General features: G+C 37.8%; 1 protein-coding gene across 1 annotated transcript; it reads left to right on the top strand.

Annotated features, from left to right (window-relative positions):
* The first annotated feature begins 1,120 nt into the window (after positions 1-1,120).
* rab15 (RAB15, member RAS oncogene family) lies at positions 1,121-23,725 on the top strand. Its single transcript, XM_028440400.1, has 7 exons — positions 1,121-1,427; positions 16,133-16,193; positions 19,548-19,608; positions 19,689-19,766; positions 20,112-20,201; positions 22,407-22,472; positions 22,544-23,725. Exons 1-7 carry the CDS (start codon positions 1,274-1,276, stop codon positions 22,703-22,705), a joined length of 672 nt encoding a protein of 223 aa, XP_028296201.1. The 5' UTR covers positions 1,121-1,273; the 3' UTR covers positions 22,706-23,725.
* The last annotated feature ends 525 nt before the right edge of the window (positions 23,726-24,250 follow it).

Below are 24,250 nucleotides of genomic sequence, written 5' to 3'. Positions count from 1 at the left end.
AAATACAAAACCCATAATTTTACAAAAATGTATGTCAAAAATAAAGTAAGATACAATTAAAAGGGATATATATATATATATATATATTGTAGTGACATGGATTTTTCTGACTGTCCTTTTAAATTATTTATATGTCATATAAAGATATATGAGAACAGAGCTCACTGTCACCCAATTGCAAATTCCCGTCAAGGATCAATGATTTACTGAATCTGATCAGGTTTATTGATTAAGTTTAAGTCAGAATGGGAGGGGGGCGGGTGGTGCACGTAATAAATGGTCCCCAGAACCATTTACTGGTAAGAAAGACCGTATTATTTGTTTACAGAAAGCACTATTGGAGATACTCATTCGTTTACATTGGTATGTTGACACTTATTTACAGAAATGTTGCACTGAAATAGTGTCACTGTTCATAGGACACTTTTTCAATTTATTGTCTTTCAGAGATGTAAAATAAAAATTGTGTTTTTTCACTTAATCTTTTTATTTTCCTTGTTATGTCATTGATTATCGTAGATTGATTTCTGCCCAATATATCTATAATTGCAGTATTGTCATATCGTGAAATAATCGTTATCGTGAGCTTTGTATCGCATATCGTATTGTGAGGTACCCAGAGGTTCCCACCTGTAATGTATGGTGATCACAAAATCCCACCTGACACCTTAGACAAAGAGGATCAGAATCAGAATCAGATATGTTTTATTTGCAAAGTACAGTTTTAAAAAACTGCTAAAGACTACACTTTACAGAAAAGCTTTTCGTTAACTGGATTTAAATTTTTATTTATCCTTTAATGTTGCTGTTCTTATGATGTTTATGCACTCTTGTTTTATTATTCTATTGTGTTGCACTTGTACTTTTACCACAACTACTTACTTACTTACTTACTTACTTACTTACTTACTTACACAAGCTGGCAACAACAATGACATGTCTACATACTGACATCTAAGAAATCATGTGAGAAAACAAGTTTATAAAAGCAAAGAACCTCTGTCTGTCTGTGTGTGTGTGGCACGGAATTCCGGATTTTACCCGGACCCACAGGCGCGTGTAGGTTTTATTTTGAAAGCCCCCACAGGAAGCGTCGCTGTGAGGCCGTCGCTGACTTGACGGTGGTCCACCGCACCCAGTGGAGGCAGGAGGAGGCAGGCCGCCGGTGGGGCTTCTCTGAGCACAAAGAGGCAGAGATGCTGAGGCTCTGAGCAGACATGGGCTCACATGGCGTAGTTTCTCCTCCATCTCTGACTTAACTTAACGTCTCTTTATGTCAGAATTCACGTCCGCGCGTGACGCCATGGCCAAGCAGTACGACGTGCTCTTCAGACTCCTTCTACTGGGAGACTCCGGGGTGGGAAAAACATGTTTGCTGTGCAGATTCACCGACAACGAATTTCACCCTTCTCACATCTCCACCATCGGTAAGACACTTCTACACCTACTGTGCTGTCTGCGTGTTTCCACTGTCAGGGCTGAACATTCCTTATTTCATTATTATTATTATTATTATTATTATTATTATTATTATTATTGTTATTGTTATTATTATTATTATTATTATTATTATTATTATATTATTATATTGTTATTATTATTATTATTGTTATTGATATTGTTATTCATATTATTATTGTTATATTATTATTACTTGTTATTGTTATTGTTATTCTTATTATTATTATTATTGTTATTATTATTATTATTATTATTATTATTATTATTATTATTGTCTCCACTCTTCCTTTATGCAGGCAGTCCATCACTATGTATTATATTTAAAATACACAATATATCTGTAAAAGCGTGGTTCGTGTCCCATGCTGATGAGTTAACCAACTATTATTACTGTGAAGAGGTCAGGCCTTTCTGAGCAGTTGCCATGTTCTCACAGGGTCTGTGTGTGTTTTTAGTCAGGTGAGTTATTTGCATCTTAATGACATGGTATATAATGTAATGTATAAAGTGGATGAAATATGAATATAATTTTAATAATTTCCTACTGAATTTATATTCACCTTTTAATGTGGGAAAAACTGCTGGAGCAGAATCTTGGCCATGACAAAAAGTGTAAAAAAAAAATAAAATAGAAATAAAAATAGAAAAAGGAGAAAAAAAGAGGTATTTATTGTGTGGAAAAAGAAGAAATTACAAGGAATTCATAAAAAAAAACATATGTAGGCTTTTTTTTTTTTTTCTTTAAAGATAAAATAAAGATAAATAATAAAAAAGAAAACACTAATTTGGCATCCAACTTTAAAAAAATCAAACATTCTTACTTAAATGTATAGATCAGCATCTTTCCTTATGAATGTGACCCAACTTCATAATTAGCTTTGACCAGATTACATCACAGGGTGCCAGCGTACATATCCCTATTTTACCAATTTTATTATTTTAACAGCCTTCCTTTATTTTTATTTTTTTTTTAGAATTTGGTATTTTACCCAAATTTTGTAGGAAAAAGTTGTATGTGTAAACAAAGTTACACAAATAATAATTGTTTACTTGCTGTGTTCCTACTCATGGTAATTATTGTTATTTTATGTATTGAATCCAAATTATTCTTATTGCTAGACTCATTTTCACACATAACATTAGTAAATATAAATCCACATCATTCAGATACTTGGAAATTGGAATAAATTGCAAATAGATAATTAATAATAATAATAATAATAATAATAAAAAATCTAACTAATGAATGAGTTGATCATGTTAAATCATTTTTTTTGTAGATATTTAGTCAATCTAAATAACTTTTTCTCAGATAATTAATAAATATGTATCTGTTTTTCCTGTAAAATTCATTTGGATTTACTCAACATTCACTATATTATTAGTAAATCCTAAATATTTCAAGCAATTATTTCTTTTTTTAAAAAATGTATTATTCATTAGTTTTGTTTAAATCTACTTTTTTTTTAGTAAACTATTGTCAAACTTTTCTGAATACACCCTGAACTAGTGAGCAGCTAACAAACAATAGCATATTGTATAAAATAATGGAAGGAAAACAATCTTATTTCCTCAGTGTTCACCACTGCTAAACCTCATTCCCTTTTATTCACTATTTTCATTTTTGTTTACGTCCTCTGTCCCTTGCATAGTTGTGCTTTTCATTACTCTTTTTTACTTCATGTGATATTTGGTCTGATAAGTAAATAAATAAATAAGCTCTGATGTTTCTTCTTATCTCTTCTTTGGGAGAACGTGGTCGTCTTTGTCACTGGAGCGGGAGGAAAAAAAAAATCAGCCAATATTCTGTTTGGTTTGATGGATAGCTGACATTTTTATTGAAAACGTGTTTCTCAGATAAGATGGTGACAATGACTCATCATCCTGGTGTTTAGTCTGAGACGTACTGCCCCAGATAAACAACAACAATACACAAGCATTGTCTCTAGGGCTGTGTATTGCCTGGCATCTGGCGATACGATCCGTATCCCGATACATAAGTCACGAGACGATACAGTACGATACATCCCGATATTAAAGTATAAGATGATTATTGCAATTTTTTTTTTTTTTAAATATATGACCTAAGAAACAACTAATCTGTAAATACACCTTCATGAGAACATGTATGAAATATATTTTATTGGCATATTTTACACTCAACATGCCATGTGCCAACAACTTCAAATAAATAAAATAACATACAATCTGCCTGTGGCTTATAAACCAACTTTGACTTTAGTGCAACATTACTGAGGTACAGTATATACCTAGAACTAGGGACAGGCCGATATGGATTTTTTTGGTGCCGATGCCGATACCGATTTTTCCCCCATCAGCCTTAGCCAATGACTGCCGATTTTCTTGAGCCGATACTACTTTTGCTCCCTCAATTTACGTCATAAAAATTACACAATGATGATAAGAAATGGTACGAGTCTCAATTTAAAAAAAGGAACATTTATTGAAATTAACAAAGGTGATGTAGGACGACAACAATAAAATGAAAATTCATAAATATTAAAAATAAGGGATGTAGAACAAGAACAAGTCAATATTTCTGCTCTCTGTAAATAATCGGTGAACGCAGCAGCCCGCACGTAAAAATTGTATCGGTCTATCACTACCTAGAACAACAAATAAATGCAAAAACACAAGCTGGTCAACATGCCCAGGTTTCAATGCACTTCTTTGTGCAGTTACAATGTACAATTCTGCAGTGGAAAAGACTTTCCTAGTATGTCCTAATATGGATGCATTTTGAATCGATCCGAGAATCGCGCAACGTAATATCGCGATATATCGCAATGTAATATCGCGATATATCGCAACACTCCTAATTTTATCTTTGTTTATTGAGGTATATACATTTATTTTATACATTTATTTAAACTTTTATTCCCTTATGACACTGAACATGATGGTAAATGTTAAGTATTTGGTCTATTGATTAATAATGGAGCCCCCGCTGAGACTACAGCATGCTATTTTTAGCCCACAGAGCTCTATAGGAGACATCTACCTGTAGAGTCACTCAGGTAGGTTAGAGTTTAATTCCACTTACAGTAAAAGTTCATTGTGTCCATGATGAATGCTTAGAAGATAGAAGGTTCCTGGCTTTAGTTGCAGTGGGCAAGTAATGGGAAGTCGTTTGTTCCTCTAATGTCCTTCACTTTAGTCCATGGAGAGAAAAAGAGGTTCTCCTCTGAGAAAGACCAATCAATCATTTCTCATCCTCCCCACAGAACTTTCTGCCATGTCCCCTAATGTACAGTTACAGTATTCATCCCACCCCTAGTGCACAGTCTGTTCATTGTATCAGCCCTCACTTTAAGACCAGTTAACCCTGATGGTCACTTTGTCAACATTCCTGTCAGCATGTAGAAAACTGACCAATCTGTGGCCTTTTTGTAGATTTCCTTCCTCATTATGTATGTCTGTAGTTCATTCTGGACCTGTACTACCAAGCTGGATTTCTTCTTATCACACTAACTTCTGGGATTTATTCCATGTGTTCTTTTTTTGTGCTACGACGCTGGTTAACTCCTTAGGTAAATCACCATGGTAACTTATGCTGAATGGCTGACCTGGTCGGGAGCAGGTTTTGTTCTGGATACGATATCAGAGTATAAAAGACCCGCCTGAATTATGGCTTTTGATTAATATTTTTAAGAATTGTTCTTCAGTTATGATGTAAGATGCTCAGCAGGCTTTCTCCATTTTTGCAATTGGTCAAATACGGCAAACTCCACCCCTTTTATATGAGCGTGCACGCTACTTGACGTGTTGATAACCAGGTTAGTAGTGCAGCTGCGAATGGTTAAGTCAAGTCTGCAAATGGAGAGATATACTGAACATGTTTATCCAGCTTCATAGAACAGGACCTCTGTGTATTCATATTGTTGTTGTTGTTTTGTTTTTTTTGTCATCTTTATTGTCCTTTCATATATTTTTAGTTATTCTTGTAGTCGTCTTGTGTGTTTTTGGAGTAATTTTATACATTTTTGTTGTTATTATGTGCATTTTTCCGTAAATTTTTATGTTTTTTGGAGCAGTTTTGTGCACTTACTTTGGGGGGGCTGCACAAAATTAGACCGAGGGCCACATCATGTAAATCAACCCTTTGCTTCCAGAACAGATGTGGATCTTTATGACAGTCTAACCCCCAATTTCCACCGGAAACGTGTCCGCTGCATTACGTTTCCAGCACGCCACCGGAGCTGATAGGTTTCCACTTTAGTCTATGTGTTAATTTCCATCGGGTCAGGTGTGCTGCGTATCTGCTCCGTCCCAGCTCCGACAGTCCGGAGCCCTCCGGCAGAGATACGCAGGGCTTCTATTTCTGCCAGATGCCGGAGCATGACGCAGCATTTCAGCACAGAGCAAATACAGTGAAACAGGAAGTTACGCACTTACTAAACATTAAAACATCCAGTTACTTTTCAAAATAAGACTCTTGAGATCATATTTCATCATATTATCTCTTCTCTGTTGGCTGTAGCTAAAGAATGTGGCTAGGACAACAACAAAAAAAAGGTAAACTTTATATTTTAATACCTTAAAACATGTAACAAATTAGTATTATATATGTCATTGTAATTCACTATTACAAAAAAAAAAAAACTATAACACTTTCGTTGTGTACTGCACCGTGGCGCATACATTAGCAACAATTTCTTTTAGTTCTGTGAATTGGAATTGACTAATGCAGTGTTTCCATTTTAAGATGAAGCATAGTAGCATAGTCAGTGAAGGTCAATGTAATTTGTGTAAACTTTACAAAGGAGATGAGCTTTGTTAGAACCTTTTTCAGAGACAGATATCTCTTCTTCTTGCTCCTACACATCCTAAACATGAAACAAATCAAGCTGGAGCAGGTGAACTCAATATGTTGGTGGTCTGACCTCAGTGAATAATTCATTGAAAGATTCATCCCAGTTTCTTTTCCCAGTTCACTGTAATAATTTGACTCTCAGAGTTTCCGTTTCAGCTACTGGGATGATTTAGAGTTGGTATTAACTCACCCCAGAGTTTAATCTTCCTCCCTCGTATATCACCGGAACCTTTTCAGGCCCCTAGTGTCAGAACTCTGATATCATATAGGCAGTGAATCACCATCCACTGAGCCACTGGGCTGGAGCCATCAATGTACTGGGCCCAGTGGGGTTAGGGTTCAAGACCTAATGGGACACTTGATATGCTGCACCATGACAAAGACATTAAAGGGTCAGCCATGAATCAAAACCACCATAGGTCATAGATTTAATTTTTACTAGTACAGTGCCTCTCGGAAGTATGCATTCATGTGGGGGCTTAATTAGATTATGGTCAAATGAGTATGTGTTTGAAGGTTGGATATACAAAGAGGTGTACATACTCTGTGCTCTATAGTGTTATAAAGGGGTTTATTTGCGGGTGCAAAATGAAAAAGTGTGTGCGATTTCCCTGGTTTAATTGTATGGGACATGTGCATGATAAATTAGTTTGTTGTTTTTTGGAGTCATTATGTGTATTTGTATTTTTCTGCATTTTTTGTACAATTATTGTTTTTTGTTGCCATTGTATTGTGATTCTGGAGTCATTTTGTGTATTTTTGTATCTTTTTGGTGTAGTTTTGTGCATTTCTTTTGTCATTTTGTGTATAAATATTTATTTTTGTGTATTTTGAGTCATTTTCATATGTTGTTGTTTGGTGTATTTTTCTGTAATGTATGTTTTTTTGGAGTCATTTTGATTGATTGATTATACTTTATTAATCAACAAGGGGAAATCCAGTTTCAGTTTCATCCCTACCAAGAAACAAGCCTTTTGGAGACTTTTTGTATATTTTTGTGGATTTCTGTTGTCGTTTTATGTACTTTTTCTATAAATATTGTTTCATTTTTTGTTTTATTTTACTAATTCAGTATGTTTTTATTATAACTACTGTGTGTGTGTGTGTCTACCTCCATCTCCTCCGTGCATTATCTATTATCTCTCACACAAACGTGTGCGTGCACATAATCCGTCACAGGTTGTTGAGAGATTAAAAAAAAAAAAAGAGAGAGAGAGAGACACACTGAAGTACCACGAAAAATAAACGTTTTGCAACACCAAAGTTGCAACTCTGTCTCTCTAAACGGCCACAAATTTTCATGTCGGTGAAACCCTACCTTTTTTACTTCTACAAATATTATAATACCCTCAAATAAACCCCACATACATGGTTGTGTGTGCCTGAATGTGTTTTAAATGGAGGCTGAGGGTGTTAAGCTACTTGCTCAGTGGTTGTAAATAAAAAGCTTCCCCCTCTGCCCTGAGCACCACAGCAGTCGACAGTTGTCGGCTGTTTCCAGCTTGTTATCAGAGTTCTACAAGCAGTCAGTGAATGACAGCTCCATCCCCCTGTGAATTAGTGTCACTGTCAGAGCATCCATCCGTCTGCGAGTCTGTCACTGTGACCTACAGCACACAGACGCCCATCATCCACCTCACACAGTCAAAGCCAGCCATCCATCTAATTAGTCAAAGGTCTTCTGGGGGTGTAAACATTAGTTTTTACATGACACACTGTAAATTAAACCTTCCTTCACATTCTTTGTTTTTCATTTTTTCTCCATTATTACCTTCATTTTTAGGGTTTACAGAACTTTAAGACTTCAAATAAAAGCTACAGGAGCTCTGGTTCTATTAGACCACAAAAAAAGCACAATTTCTCCTGTCTGTCAATCAAACATATTAGTTTCACTTCTCTTATTTAACTGTTTTTAAGTAGCAGGGTAGGGATTTATTTAGTTTCACTGCAAAACAATTCACAAAACAACCTTTAAGGGCAGTTTTCACAATAAATAGCCAATTGGTTTACTTATTATTCTAATTTTTTTTAATTAACTTTATTATTGTCAAGGTTTCAGTTAGTTGAACCCCAAAATACAGAGACTGACGAAGGTCTAAAAAGTTTAACACTGGTTTATTCTTCAACAAAAAGAGCAGGAAGTGAAGGCAGGGAGCTGGCTGGCCTGAGAACAATCCGTCACTATGTCACTGGCGAGGAGAACTGAAGGAAACGGAGGCACACCAGCGACTCAAACAAGACGGAATCATCTGGCAGAGTAGTGGAGAGAAGACCAGGGGTGCGTCCAAATAGTCCCTCCTATCTCCTTTCCTATCCACTTTTCCATAGCCCCGTGGATGACATCAGGGGGTTAAGGAAAGGTGTTAGGAGAGGAGTTAGGAAACGGCCATCACGTTTGTTTTCACATTCAGACACACTTTAACTAGGTGACGTGATAACCTGACGGCCGCGAAGGTTAGTGACGTCTGCCGTGGTGAAAAAACTACAAATTTCAGAAAATGGACTAAAAGCACATTTATAACACTTTCCACTGATATAATCTAAAAAATCACAAGGTTTGATCTCAGGAAAAGACGGCTACCCAGGCTATGAGGAACAAAAGTGAAACTAAAGGAACGTCACATTAAGAATGGTTGCTCACACTCACCTTCCACTTAGAAATATGAATTATGTTGAATAAAACATCATGTGGCTAAACTGATCCATTTTTTTCTGAACCACAGAGTGTCTGTTTTATGTCAGTTATGATCTGATAATATGGCTTACATACTGTATCATTAGATATGGGTTTTAGATTATTTAAAGTTGTTCAAAGCATATCATTGCATTACATGATCTCCGACTCCATCCCTTGAGTTTCTGTGAGCGCTCGGGGGTGCGTGTCCCTATAAATGTTGTCGCCGCAAGGAATTGTGGGTCAGCATTATCTTGTCTCCTTTGGTAAAGGATGCATCAGTGTTTCCTAAGCTAAATTAGGTAATAAAGGATGCATTGAGCCTCTTTTCCTGAGCTTAAAGAGAACTCGGACGCTCTTTAGCATGGCCACCACTTAAACACTTCCGGGGGTGAAGAAACAGTGGATAAGAAAGGAGATAGGAGGGGCTATTTGGACACAGCCCAAGTTCTTATAGACAAGATGATTACTGAGTGGAGCCAGGTGTGCCTCTTCTGCTGAGTGGAGATGCCAGCCATACCCCCTGCCAATCACATTCCTGCAGGAGACAAAAAAAAAAAAAAAACGAGGAGAAGGAGAATCAACACAAACTAAACAAAACCTGAACTGAATCATAACAGTTATGGCCCAACAGTGAAGTTAAAGCTGCTCGGGATTTTTTAACAGAAGTGGTAAGAGTGTTGATTGGCATCCGGCGTGAGTTTACAGAGTGTTACTTCAGACCAGGGTTGGGGCCAATTTGACTTGTAATTGATAATTAATTATTTAATTACAATTATGGTGTAATAATTGTAATTGTAATTTCAAAAATGTGTTGGATAGGAAAGAAATTAGATGATAGATCAATGCTTTTACTAGTGTGCTTTACAGTTGATTTAGAACCAGTTATCAAAGAAACTTTTCCTCCCGTCAGTCTGCACACAGACGTAACTTCTTCTTCTTCCCGACACGCAGCAATGACCCGTTTAGCCCGGTTAGTTGATGGTTTTATCTCACGATCACAACATTATCAATAATCTACTCAGGTCCACACATGTTCTGTGTTAGTATGTGGTGCTGGATCAACGTCACAATATCACTCTGTAGCGCCATAATCTCACTCGTTCCTGTTTCTCCTCCTCAGTTAATGGTAGCATCAGTGGCTAATCTCTCATCTCAAGGTACACCGCTGCCATCGTCAGGGCAATGTTGGTCACTACAACACCCCACAGCTTAGATATTGATGAGGGACCTCCACCAGGGTGTTTTCTAGTAATCCCCGTGAAAAAACGCAATTGACGAGTTTATCTCGTCATGGCACTGAGCATTTGGATTTAAAATGACGAGATATCTCGTTGGGGGCACTGAGTGAGTTAAATGAAAATTAATATCACTGTCTGACTCTGTTAGACACAGTAGCACCAGCTAAAAACGTTGTTAGCACTCATAAAAAACCTTGTCCATGGATGAATGAAACCATTTTTAACTTCAAAAGAAGCTGTCGGAAAGTGGAACGGTTGTGGAAAACAACTAAACTGGAAGTGCATCGACTCCATCTTAAGGAAAAGATAATGGAGCTAAATGAAATAATAAAGCGCGCCCGCTCTACTTATTTCACTAACCTTGTTCTCCAAAATAAGAGAAACCCCAGAGTCTTGTTCAACACTATTGAACATCTTGTTACACCCCCACCGTCCCATGTCCCTGTACACACAAGGGATGATTGTAACATGTTTTTAAACTTCTTTGTAAATAAAGTAGAAGATATTAGGGCCAGTATCATGACTCCTTTGGTCAGCTTGTGCACTTCTGTAGCTCCCGTCAGCACATGGTCCTCCTTCTCTCCTGTCAGCCTACAGGATATTCAGGATCTAGTGAGAAAAATGAAACCCACATCGAGCCCTGTGGATATTATTCCAACCTCACTGCTTTTAAATGTTTTTGATGAAGTCGGTCCATGGTTGGTGAAACTGATCAACCTCTCACTTAAATCCGGCACAGTCCCCAGCTACTTTAAACACGCCCTAGTAAATCCCATTCTCAAAAAGCCTAATCTTGATCCAGGTCAGCCTATAAACTACCGGCCCATATCTAAGCTTCCCTTCATGTCAAAAATGATGGAAAAAGTGGTAGCCAAGCAGCTAACATCAATCATGGAAGATAATGATCTTTATGATAAATATCAATCTGGTTTTAGGTCGATCCACTCCACTGAAACTGCCCTTGTGAAGGTCTCCAGTGACGTGATGATGGCTGCTGATTCTGGTCGCTACACAGTTTTAACTTTATTGGATTTAACATCTGCTTTCGACACCGTAGATCACAACACACTGATCCATCGTCTTAAATCAGAAATGGGGTTTTCCGGTGCTGTACTACAGTGGTTTGCCTCGTATATAAATGGTAGAACTTTTAATGTGGCTTTTAATGATGTAATGTCCAATGTGTCCACCCTGTCATGTGGAGTACCCCAGGGCTCTGTTCTGGGGCCTGTTTTGTTTTTATTGTACCTGATGCCTCTTGGTCGGTTGATCCGTGGTTTTAAAAATGTTTCTTATCATTTTTATGCTGATGATATCCAGTTATACTGCTCTTTTAATGACTCAGAGTTTCACTTTTTACCTGAGTTCTTGGACTGTATCTCATGCATCAAAAACTGGTTTTCATCAAACTACCTCCAGATAAACCCCAACAAAACAGAAACTCTGATCATCGCCCCTGATAAAAAGATCCCACTTATTAAGAACTCTCTCGGTGATTTGGGTTCATCAGTGAAATCCAGCATCAGAAATCTTTGGAGGGCCACTGTCGCCAACTGACTAAAAAACTGTTTTTTACCATCTGAGAAATATCTCAAAGTGAGGCATCTACTGTCCAAACCTGATCTGGAACTGGTCATCCATGCTTTTATTTCGTCCCGCATTGACTACTGTAACTCAGTTTTTACCTGTTTTAATAAGTCGACCCTGTGTAAACTCCAAATGGTTCAAATTGCTGCTGCCAGACTTTTGACCGGTACGCCCAGAACATCACACATTACCCCGATACTTTCCTCCCTGCACTGGCTCCCTGTCAATTTCCGGATTGAATATAAAATACTGGTTCTAACATTCCGGGCTTTGCATGGCCAGGCTCCTCTATACATTTCAGACATGTTGTGTCCCTACACTTCAGGACGCAGCCTTCGATCCTCAGGTCAGGGTCTACTAAGGTTCCCAAAAACCAAATTTAAAACCAGAGGAGACCTGGCGTTCCAGGCTGCAGCCCCCAGACTCTGGAATGGTCTGCCCCAGTCTCTCCGGGAGATGAACTGCGTGGACACTTTTAAAAACATTTGAAGACTTCGCTTTTCAAAAAAGCTTTTAGTTAACAAGATTTTATTTTTAATTTTTACTGCCCTTTTATGATGCTACACATGTGATGTAAATGTATGTTTATTGTTTCTGTGTACAGCACTTTGTGATTTTATCTGCGAAAAGCGCTTTATAAATAAATACTTACTTACTTAATATTCTAATTTCTTCTGTTGGAAGGAATACACTCTACCATAGCTTTGCTGAAAAAGCCAGCCAGTTGTGCAAAAGAAAAAAACAAACTACCTGTTTGAGCGATGTCCAACAGTGACTCTGCGATGTGAGTGTGACCCGCCCATTAAATCCTGAACACAGAAATTTGAAACAGTTTGTGAAGCCTAGCTCCGCAATTACATTTTAAATGGTTGAATGGCTTTTTACATGTTTTAAGGAATACATTTATGACCTATTTAATGTGTTTAGAAGAAAATGGCTGAATTTGCTTTACACACATTTTAGAGCTGTTTATTTTTTTTGCTCTCTTTTTAGCCCCTTCTTTAGATTATTGCTGCACTGCTGCTGTACTTTGACACCTGGTTACAAATAAAGTTTAGTGAATTGAATTGAGTTGAACAACCTGCAGCAGATGCTATTCACACTTATAACAGTAGATGCTAATATTTGGGTCTCTGAAGCTGCTTTGTGTACGTTGTCTGTTTCATTGGCCCTGATGTTTGCATGCTGTAAAGGGGCTGAACCTTTTCCCTCGTGTAAAGCATGTTTTTATTAATGCATTATTGTTTTTTTTTTAGCAAAAGAAAAACAAACAGTAAAGACTGCTTTTTGAAAATACTACCGGTTTAAAAAACATATAGTACGTGAATTTTTTCACTGCTTTATTATGGGAAAACAAACATTTTAGCCCTTTTGTACAGTCGATGTCAATGTCTCTTTTGTTTTATGAAGAGAAAAATACGCCTTAACTTACATAATTGGGTTTGAACTGAATTACTGAGCGTTAGAGAGGCTTTTTTCCCCCTATCCAATACATGTTATTAAAACCGGTAATCAAAATCATCGAGTTTAAAAAGGTTTGCTATTGTTAGACAAAGCAGACCCTCTAGACCAGGGGTCTGCAACCTTTACTCTACAAGGAGCCATTTTGCCTCATCACACTAGGATTAAAGTCTTCCCAGAGCCAAATAAATACTTTTCAATGAAGACGGTATTGTATTAAATTCTATACAGTTAAAATTATATAGAATGTTTGATTTGATTTTTATTGATCATGCAAATTGCTTAAAAACAGTTTAAAATAAAATAAATTAAATTAACATAAAGAAATAAAACAGTATCTTGCATCTTCAAATTCTTACATATCTCAGTTTACATGAACACAATGTTATATAAAGAAGATTTTTTTCAGTTAATGAATTTGAAAGGCTTCAAAAAGTAACTTGAATTTGATAACACATGATCATGTGATCAACACATGCTCATTGCTCATTTCTTGCCACACATAAAGCATGCATATTTAACCGGCACATTGGTGGTTACATGAGTCTCTCCCCAGACAATTAAAATCTCTAATTTCTTCCAAAATAGTGTTTTTGTTAGTTTAGTTATTTTACTAGGGATTTAAAACTTACGGTTTGCCACAGGTGCAGGAAAGTTGATGATCTGAAGATGTTGCAGGAGGTGAAGTAGGAAAGTGGCTGAGTCATTGCACAACGTGATTTATTTTAGGTTAACACATTGTTATATAATTATTTTGTTATTAATCATTAATAGTTTCTGTAAAAAAAACAACTTTATTTCAATTTTTTTTTTTTTTAAAGCTATAGGGAGCCATTGCATAACAGTCAAAGAGCCACATTAGGCTCCAGAGCCACAGGTTGCAGACCCCTGCTCGAGACATTTCCAGTAAGAGTAGACAAAATACTTTACATTATTTTATAAGAAAATAATCAAAACAAAACTCATGTACTCCCTGGAGTGTCCTCACCTATGGCCATAAGTATGACATTGTAAATCTATCTATCTATAAATACAAGGAACGTCTGCGTGTGTTTGTGGAGCGAATATCTACCTGATGCGGTGTCTGGTCGACCTGAAAGATTTGTTGCCAGCGTGAACATAGCACGCTGTTTTACTCCTGTTGTGGATGGACAGGGATATGAGGGCGGGTGGACGGTGGTCTCTTTCAGCCACATTTTCTACTACGTTTATTTTCATTTTATTTTGAAGTCACCATAGTGGGAGAGGGGAGAGAGAGAGAGAGAGCGGTGAGTAGCAGCAGCGTGGCAGAAGAGGGAAACGTTGCACACACACACACACACGTGGATGCATGCACACGGCTGATGCGCTTGCAGTGTTGTGAGAGTGCGACCTGTCTTTCTATGCGGTACCACAACCAGAAGAGTAAAGTTTACTTTTAACAGCACCTTACCCACCAACAATAAGCAGCACTAACCATAATATCACACACCACACACACCCCACACACACCACACACCCACACCCACACACACACACACACACACACACCCACCACACACACCACACACACACACACACACACACACACCCACACACAGTCTGCTTGCCAAGTTACATCTGTTTGTTTATTAATTAACCTGGATGATAAGCACCCTGCACTAAGAAATGTTAAATGCTAAATAAATAGTGGTATTTGTACGACATTATGTGGTCTTTAGCAGATTCTACCTAAACCGCTGCATTGGTGCAAACTTTATTTATCAATTTATCATGCGCATGTCCCCATAGAATTAAACCAGGGAAATCAACACACACAATTTTACTTTGCAGCCGCACATATATCCCTTTATAACAGTATAGAGTAACAGAGTATGTACACCTATTTGTACATACAACCATCAAACACATACTCTTGATAATGCCTAATGTTTAGCAGTTATTAATAATTCATTATTGCTAAGGGTATGATTCTTGTCAAACTATCTACTCAATCTATAGCAAAACAATATTGATACATGAACAAAGACAAATAGTTAGGTAGGGTAGGTAATTTCCTCCAGAAAACACTTTTTAAGTTTTTGGTAGAAATTGTTTTTATGTCCTGACAGAAATTAATTTTTATTAACCAATCACGTCTCCCTGTCTCCCTGCTCATTCTCGACCCCTTGCGTGCACTAGCCACCGGTGACAGAGTTAAAACAGTTTTTAGTCACTTTTTTTTTTAACATACATAATGATAACGTTTAGTGTTACTTACCGCTGAATGAGACGACGTCGTTTCTACACAATACAAGCGATGAGCACCGGCGCTTATGCATGTGAGTTAGGGGCGTGGCTTTTAAAGGGAGCACAGAGGGAAGGGGGGGGGTAAAGGCGGATGCTACTTTTAAAATCATGCTAGTTTTCGAAAATTACCTACCCTGCCTTTAAGTTTAAAACATTTTTAACATGACATCCAGGGTTTTTCAATAGACAGTGGGATTAAGAATCTGTGCCAACAGTCATTTTAAAGAAAACTGTCAGTGGTTGAATGACGTGCAGACAGTGTGTGCTGCAAACCTCATTGTGTGTGTTGGTTTTGGCGAATGAACACAAAGCTGTAATTTCCTCTGAGGAATGTCACAGTGGGCCTCTGAGATCAGAGAAGCTACAGCGTCTTCTTGTTTAACCCCGTTCCCACCTCTTTATCCTCCTCTGTGTTTGCCTGCTTCTCTGCAACGTTACTCAGGGCCAGCTTCAACGGATCATCATCGTGATCTTTTAATTATACCAGGATAACACCACTTTCATTCTGCTAAGGGTTCCTGTGATGTTTGCACAGTGACACCAGTGGTTATGATTATACGCTGTTCTATTCTAAGGCTTTTCCTCACCATGTCTTCTCTTTTACAGGAGTCGATTTTAAAATGAAGACTCTGGTAATCGATGGAGTCAAAGTACGGATACAGATATGGTGAGAAAATCCATTCCATAATTGTAACAAAACATTATTTTCATTTCAATTCAGTGCAGTTGAGTGTAGTTTAAATAGTTTGGTACCTACCTATGGTAAATGGACTTGATTTTATATAGCGCTTTATCACCACACTGAAGCAGTCTCAAAGCGCTTTACATAACAGCTCATTCACCCATTCACTCTCACATTCACACACCAGTGGGACAGGGCTGCCATGCAAGGCGCTAGTCGACCACTGAGAGCAACTTAGGGTTCAGTGTCTTGCCCAAGGACACTTTGACACATAATCAGGTACTAAGATCGAACCCCCAACCTCTCGATCAGAAGACGACCCACTACCACCTGAGCCACGGTCGCCTATCATGTCAAACTACTGTATATTATCAAAGCATATTTCCACATGAGAGGCTTATTAGAGGATCCAGTCTCAGCATTGGACACTATGAAGTTTGTCTAAAGCAGGAAGAGAAAAAACATGATAGAGAGATAACATCAGTTAGCATTAGCATACCCACAGATGGAGTAACTGTTTGCTCCAAAGCTAGGATTACTACAGAAAAACTGTCGAGAGGCTTGGTTAACGCACATTAAAATGAATGAGGAGTAAGTGCAGCAGAAAAGGTTTCCCAGCAGCCTAAACCTATAGCAGCATAGCTAGAGAAAAGCTCAGATCAACTGCTTCCTTATCTTTGATTTGATTTTTATTTCGAACATGTAAACAAAAAATCATAAGAAAACAAAAATATTCTCAACACAATTTCGCAAATTCAGTTTACATTTCAAAAAAAGAGTGGGAAGAAGTACATTAAATATGATTTAATCCTTCCCCCTATCCATAAATTTCTTTTTTTTTGTTAATTAACTAGCTTCCCATTATTATATTTAACAACATAAACTTTTCATTTCACCTTACAAAGTTTTACAATATATTTCAAAAACACAAGTTCACAGTCAATGTCTGTCTGTCTGTCTGTGTGGCTGTGTGTCTGTGTGTCTGGATCAGGATCAGACTGACCTGAGAGTTGCAACAAGGCTGCTGCTGCTTTGTTCAAGGGTGTGCAATGTCGGATTCGTTTGGACTGCAATGATACCGTTAATAAATTGTTTCATAAATGCTTTACAAATTCCATGTGCATCTAAACTGACTATTGTGGATTAATGACACTAAATGAGTCCGGACCGAGTCTGTTGCGGTCTGAGGAGATCTGGATCCGCAAGGACAACAAACTGGAATCGCATCAGCAAAGATCAGCGTCTTTGCTAAAAGCCACAATATATGAAAACACAATAGTCACTCTACACATTTCACAACAAACCTAAATGGCACTGATGTCCCACCTTCATACACAACCTAATTTGGCCATCTATGAAAAAGATACTTACCCTCTCACTTTTCTATAGCAATACATACTTCCTACGGGCACTGCACTATGATACCAAAACACAATTTTACAAATAGCAAACAAACAAACCACACCATAAATATATAAGGATAAACAAAATAGAAATAGAAAGTATTGTCCTCACTATGGCTCTCATTTATCAACGTGTGATTCATGAAACATTTGTATTTGACCAATCCCAGCGTACAAATGATCGGATGTTGATAAATGGGCTGGCTGAATTAAATCTTCCTGGTTCGGAGGCCCCGCCTCCGAACCAGGAAGATCTGAGGATCAGACAAAACAAAGATGTGCTTTTTGACAGCGTGACAACTAGACCTAAAGGTACGGTTTTGCTGCAATAACACAACACAATAAAATAAATTATTGAATCCCTTCAATCCTAGGTTCCCAAAGTGAGGTACGGGTACCCCCAGGGGTAGGTGAATTGTCATAGGGGGTACGTGAATGAAAATTAAAAACAATGACAACATTGGAAACTAGAATATAAATAGAGCAGTTAATGTTAATGCTAATGCTAGGTTAATGCTAATGCTTGGTGACTGCTAATGCTAGGCTAATGATAATGCTAGGTTATTGGTATTGCTAGGCTAATGTTAGGTTAAATCTAATGCTAGATCAATTTTAATTCTTGGCTATTGCTAAAGCTAGGCTAATTCTCTTGCTATGTTAATGCTAGGCTAATATTATTGCGAGGTTATTGCTATTGCTAGGTTAATGCGAATGCTAGGTTAATGATAATGCTATGTTAATGCTAATACTAGGTCAATATTATTGTTAGGCTAATGTTAATGCTAGGCTAATGCTGTTGCTGTGCTAATGTTAATGTTAATGCTAGGTTATTGCTATTGCTAGGCTAATGCTAGATAATGCTAATGCCAATGAAAAGCTAATGCAATGTGATGCGGGCCAGCACCTCATTGCATCCTCATTTGCATGTTCTTCAGGAAATGCCAATATTATTAATTATTATATATTCCTCAACAGGATAGGTAAAATTCACTGTAGGGCTACATTGTATATGACATTACATTATTATGTTTTATGAGTGCAAGAGTATGGGGGTACATAGCTTCAGGTTAAATGTTTGAAGGGGTACATGACTGTGGAAAGTTTGGGAACCACTGCCTTAAATAGCCTCAGTGAAGGCTGTGGTTCCACTGGTTTGGGTTTGGCTGATCACGCTGCGCTGGTGCATCAGACAATCGCTCATTCACCAATGGAAATGTCTCACAATTCCTCTGTGGTGTACAGTAGCGTCCAACACAGCTGAAGCAGGATTCCTGTGACCCGGGTGCGTGTTGCGCACTGCTGATCCTATGCACTCCTGCCCTTTAACAGGGTTTGTCATTGGTTTATTGAAAAGAAAACCAAAAAATTGCAGGTATCAGTAATAACATGGGTTTTTTTAAAAAAATTAATTTTATTTCGTTTTAATAATCTGTTTAGATCTGTTCTGAATGGGTGTCTGCTTATGCTTAAATGACAGCTGAGGGTTGTTTTAATTTAAGAAAATGTTAAAGTCTCAGTCAGATTTTGCTGTTCTGCATCACTGATCCACACACACAGATTTGCGTACACGAGCTCAGACCTGACGTAAAGAATTGATAAACACCGAAGCTTGCGTTAATACGTTTGAAAGCAAGTCGTACACTCAGATATGAACGTACAAACAGTTAATAATTGAGAACCTATATCTTTTTTTAAAATTGCTTCATGCATGCACAATTCCCGAGTTCCCCGTCCAGGCTGTTACCGTATCTTAACTCCTTAAATAGAAAAATGAAACGTTCACACCTGGGATCTTTGCATGTGCAGACTTTGCCAGTTTGACCCCCATGTAGCGTTACACAAAGAATAAAGATGACTGAAGAAGTTAACAAGTTTGTAATATTCACATTTTTCAATAATTCATGCGTCTGTGCCTGTGCGTCTGTGTGTTACTCAGGGATACAGCCGGCCAGGAGAGGTTCCAGACAATCACTAAGCAGTACTACAGACGCGCACAGGTGGGTTAATCCATCTTATTTGGCTCATCGGCTCATGTCTCACTGAATAATGTCACCATGCACTGACCGTCTCACTCCAGGGAATCTTCCTGGTGTATGACATCACAAGCGAGCGATCCTTCCAACACATCATGAAGTGGGCCAGCGACGTGGACGAGGTGAGTCACTGCGAGGAGTCACAAACCAAACAGATCAGAAAGTTAATCCATCATTTCTGTCATTATTTATATTAACATCATTGTTCTTCTGATTATTCCTCAAAGCTCTCTGCTCAGCCTCGATTGTTCCCAGACGTCTATGACCCATTCATTTTCTAATCATCAGCTAATTTCCTTTCTGAGTCTGGTTAAATAAATGCTCTATTGGTCTTGGCATGCTTTCTATTTACACCTAATCTTGTTGTTATTTCCTGAACTCCCTTTGCTGCACCGTCTCAACCTTCTCTTGACATTTGATAAGGCTCCGCCCACTCTCTTATCGCCTTCATTTTATTTACTTCCCAGTACGCTCCGGACAAAGTCCAGAAGATCCTTGTTGGGAACAAATCAGACGATGTGGACAAGAGGCAGGTGGCCACTGAGCAAGGCATCAAGGTGGGTATAGCAGTGATTCCCAACCAGGTGTGATAGGGTTAGAAAGGTGTGTGAATTTGACCAATCAGAAGTAGTCACTTGGTGGCAAGTAAAGAGCATTAGAATAATAAGCAGAATAAATATTATTCATCTAAATGCTCTGAATAATCAGTCATCTTAAATTCTTTTCAATTGGAACCTCTGCCAAGCCCCAAATGGAATAATCTGGAATCAATTTAAACAACAACATTTGCAGTCTTCATACTTCATATACCAGGGGCTCTCAGTTTGGGGTCACGAGACCCTCGGAGTGGGTCGCCAGATGCCTTCAAGAAACTTTTTTTTTTTTCTTTTTTTTTTAACAATTTGAGCCCATTTTGCCCTTTTTTTTACCTTTTTTCTGCAGCTACACCAAACTTTCCATATTTTAACCTATTTTCATCACTTTTTCTTGCCACATTTTTGCTACATTACTCCCATTTCTGCCACTTCTCCATCAAATTCCAATGCCTTTTCTACACATTTTCACAAGACACAAGACATTTTCAGCACTTATAAACCCTTTCCACCACTTTTTCCACCTAATGTTGCATATATTGTCCCATTATTGTCACCTTTAACCTATTTTCACCATATTTGATGCTTTTTTGTCAATTTAACCATATTCACGATTTGTCCTGCCCGTTATTAGCCAGTTTAAAGGTACTGTAGGCGATTTTCAAAGCTAGCACGATTTTGAATGCAGCCTCCCCGACGGCTCCGCCTTTACCCCTTTGGCCCCTCCCCTCTGTGCTCCGTCTCACTCACATGCATGCGCACAGCTGCTGCAGAAGAGGAGCTCAGCTCATCGCTTTTATTGTGTAGAAACGTCGTTGTCTCATGTCTCATTCATCAGTGAGTAACAATAAAACTTTACCATTATAAACGTGACCAAAAACTCTGTTTAACTCTGTCAGTGGTGACGCGCTTTCAGTGTGAGCTTGTGCATGTGAGGGATTGAGAACGAGCAGGGAAACAGGGAGATGTGATTAGTTAAAAAAAAAATGTTTTGTTTTTTTCCATTGGTTGAAGTTATTACAGATTTACAGCTGCTACAGATGATGGATTTTCTTCATTCTATTTTCAAAACACATAAGATCTTAATTTCTGTCAGGATATAAAGACAATTTCAACCAAAAACTTAAAAAGTGTATCTGGAGAAAATCGCCTACCCTAGCTTTAAACTAATTGTTCCAGTATTGACACTTTGAACCCTTTTTTGTCAGTTTTCTAATTTGCCACTTTTAACCAATTTCAGTAGTTTTTAAAATCCCATTTCACCACCTTTTCCACCATTTTTTGTTACTTTTAACCCATTTTATTTCTGATTAAAACAAGGATTTACATCTTTAAGATGACTATAATATGGCGCAAATGATAATTAACTTCCTGGATAACAGTGGATATTTTTCAGATCACAGATTCATGGAACAATGGACCATCATTTTGCAGACTTTATGGATGAGCCCCAAGAAGCTCTCCCCTTTATTCCCTCTTATAGATGGTCCTGTCTCCACATGACTGTTCTTCAATGTTCATGTCTGTGTTCAACCACCTTCAGCTACAGTTGGGGTCCCCGGTCTCTGGCGCCGTTATTTTGGGGGTCGTGGGCTGAAAAGGTTGAGAACCACTGTTTTATACAACTTTATAAGAATAAAACGTAACTAACACAGATTTACCCGAGCTTCACAGTGAGTCTTTGTGCGAAACACGAGTGTAACTCCTGTTTTAGTGCATGGAAATAAATCGAATCATTCTTCAACTCAGTGAAATTGCAAGGAATTATTTTTCCATCCACAAACTGCTGACCCCTAGTGGACATGTGTAACTAACAGTTGCCAAATGTATCAGCATGACAGGCATTTTCAAAAGTAGAAATATATAAAGTAAAAAACATATTTGGCTCTACAGCTGTAAGCCGTCGGCCCATTATTACACCTTTTAATGTGCTATGTAGAGCATCTAGAGCTCATTTTTTTGCTTCTACTTATCAATAAGCCTAATTTCTCTCTGCTGAGTGTTTTGTGTCCACATTCGATCACAGACACACACTCAGCTTCCTCAGCTGTTGCCTGACATTTTCCATTAAAAGCTTCACTCGAACACGTCACCTCACCTGGCAACACAGCGCAGTGTGTTCTATCAAAAGAGAAAATGTCCTCACCGTTGGCATTTTCAATTTTCCAGCTGGCCGAGGCTTATGGGATGGACTTCTTCGAGACAAGTGCCTTCACAAACCACAACATAACAGAGGTACGAAGAAACTCATGACAAAATGAAAAGCCCAAATGTAATCTGAAACAATTTTCTCACTGCTTTCCTAGACTTTCACACGCCTGGCCGAGCAGGTGTTAGCAGCCAATAAAAAAGACCTGGATCTGCTGCGGATGTCCATCAACGATGAACTGAACCTCACGGCTCTGGAGGAGGAGGAGGGACTCTGTGACGGAGCTTCCAGTGACCAACGCAAAGGCTGCTGGTGTTAAATCAACCCCTTGCACACATTGCCACACACTTGGACACCTCTTACAGACATTTATTGGAGCCTAAGCTACGTTATGGACTTTAAGCTAGTGCTTCTTCAATAATTAAAGTTGAAGCTTTCTTCTGCCACTAAGTGCCAAGTGTTTGGTGAAATAATGAACTGGAACCACTTTAGCAGGAAAGGTTTTTCAATTTTTTTTTCTGAATGCGTTTTGATTGAAAGGGTTTTTCAGTGTGAAATAATTCGAAGAAGTAAACAATTAATGGATTGATTTAGATGATGTGCTGAAGAAGTAATTGCATTAAAATGTTGTGTAAGACCTGTTGCCAGGTTGTGATGTTTTAAACAGATCTAAATCACAGGGCTCCTTGCTGAGTGCTAGATGTAGTATAAAGATTGACCACAAGAGGGAGACACATGTTTTGAAGAAGAAGAAAAAAAAATATATATTGTGCATAGCAACTTCAGCCTCTCACTGCTGTTTATTTTCTCTCCTCTTTTTGACTGTGTGGGTCATTCTTGCTCTTGCAATGGCTACTTTTAAAGGAGAAGCTCAACTCATATGCAGCGATTTTATCGTTTTATATTGTTGTCTTGCAAAAATCTTGTGCACTTGACATTTTACAGCCTGTAATATCCATTAAAAGTGATTGAACGGAGCTTAGTTTAGCCTGTGTGAGATAAGATCCAGAGGTAATCCTTAAATTCTCCTGTAGCAAATCAGATTTTTAACTTGTAGTGTTTGTTAATAGCAAAATATATATTGTATATGGACAGATCGGTTGAAGATAGCCAATTGCAATGTATTTATCAGGTATTTCTAACACTTTCATTATACAAGTGTACTTTTACCATTATGTTTACAGTAGCAGAGTACGGAGATACTCCACCTTGGTATTCGAGATGAATTCCTATTGAACCTGAGTTCACGCCGACCCTCAACACTTTTATAATCATTTTATCTTGCTAAACAATTTGGATTAAAAAAAAAAAAAAGATGGTGCAGTTAGATATTCTACACTGATCGAAATATATCCATCATCAGTCAACGCCTTATTATTATTTTAATTCAAAGGGAAAATACTGTATATTTTCAGGAGGTGAATGAAGAAAACCACAAACTAAATATGCTATATGTTATGGTTTCATTCATTCAGACAACTTTTTGCAGGAAATTGAATTAAAAATTGACTTCGATCTGTCAAAACATGTCAGGATATCAAAGTAAATTCCCCCCCCCAAAAAAAAAGTTGTCTGAATGAATGAAACCACAACAGAAGTGAGGTTCATATCTGCTATATAAGATTTTTAAATAATCTTCAAAATAAATGCACAGGATGTATTTCCAACTGTTTTCCTCCTGCAAATCAACCCACCGGTTATGCAGAGTGTGCTGTTATAAAGCTGCCAACTAACAATTATTAATGGATACGTTTAATTGAATTTATTTATTTTGCAATTTATTATTACTCAGATTCTTGTTAATTTTTGAACGTGTGAAATGACGGTTGTATTGAATGAAGTTGTGGATTAAGCCTGAGATACA

Source organism: Gouania willdenowi, chromosome 24 (assembly GCF_900634775.1).
Source record: "Gouania willdenowi chromosome 24, fGouWil2.1, whole genome shotgun sequence".
NCBI lineage: Eukaryota > Metazoa > Chordata > Actinopteri > Blenniiformes > Gobiesocidae > Gouania > Gouania willdenowi.
The sequence above is the reverse complement of the archived record's forward strand: the minus strand, read 5'-3'. Positions and strand labels throughout refer to the sequence as shown.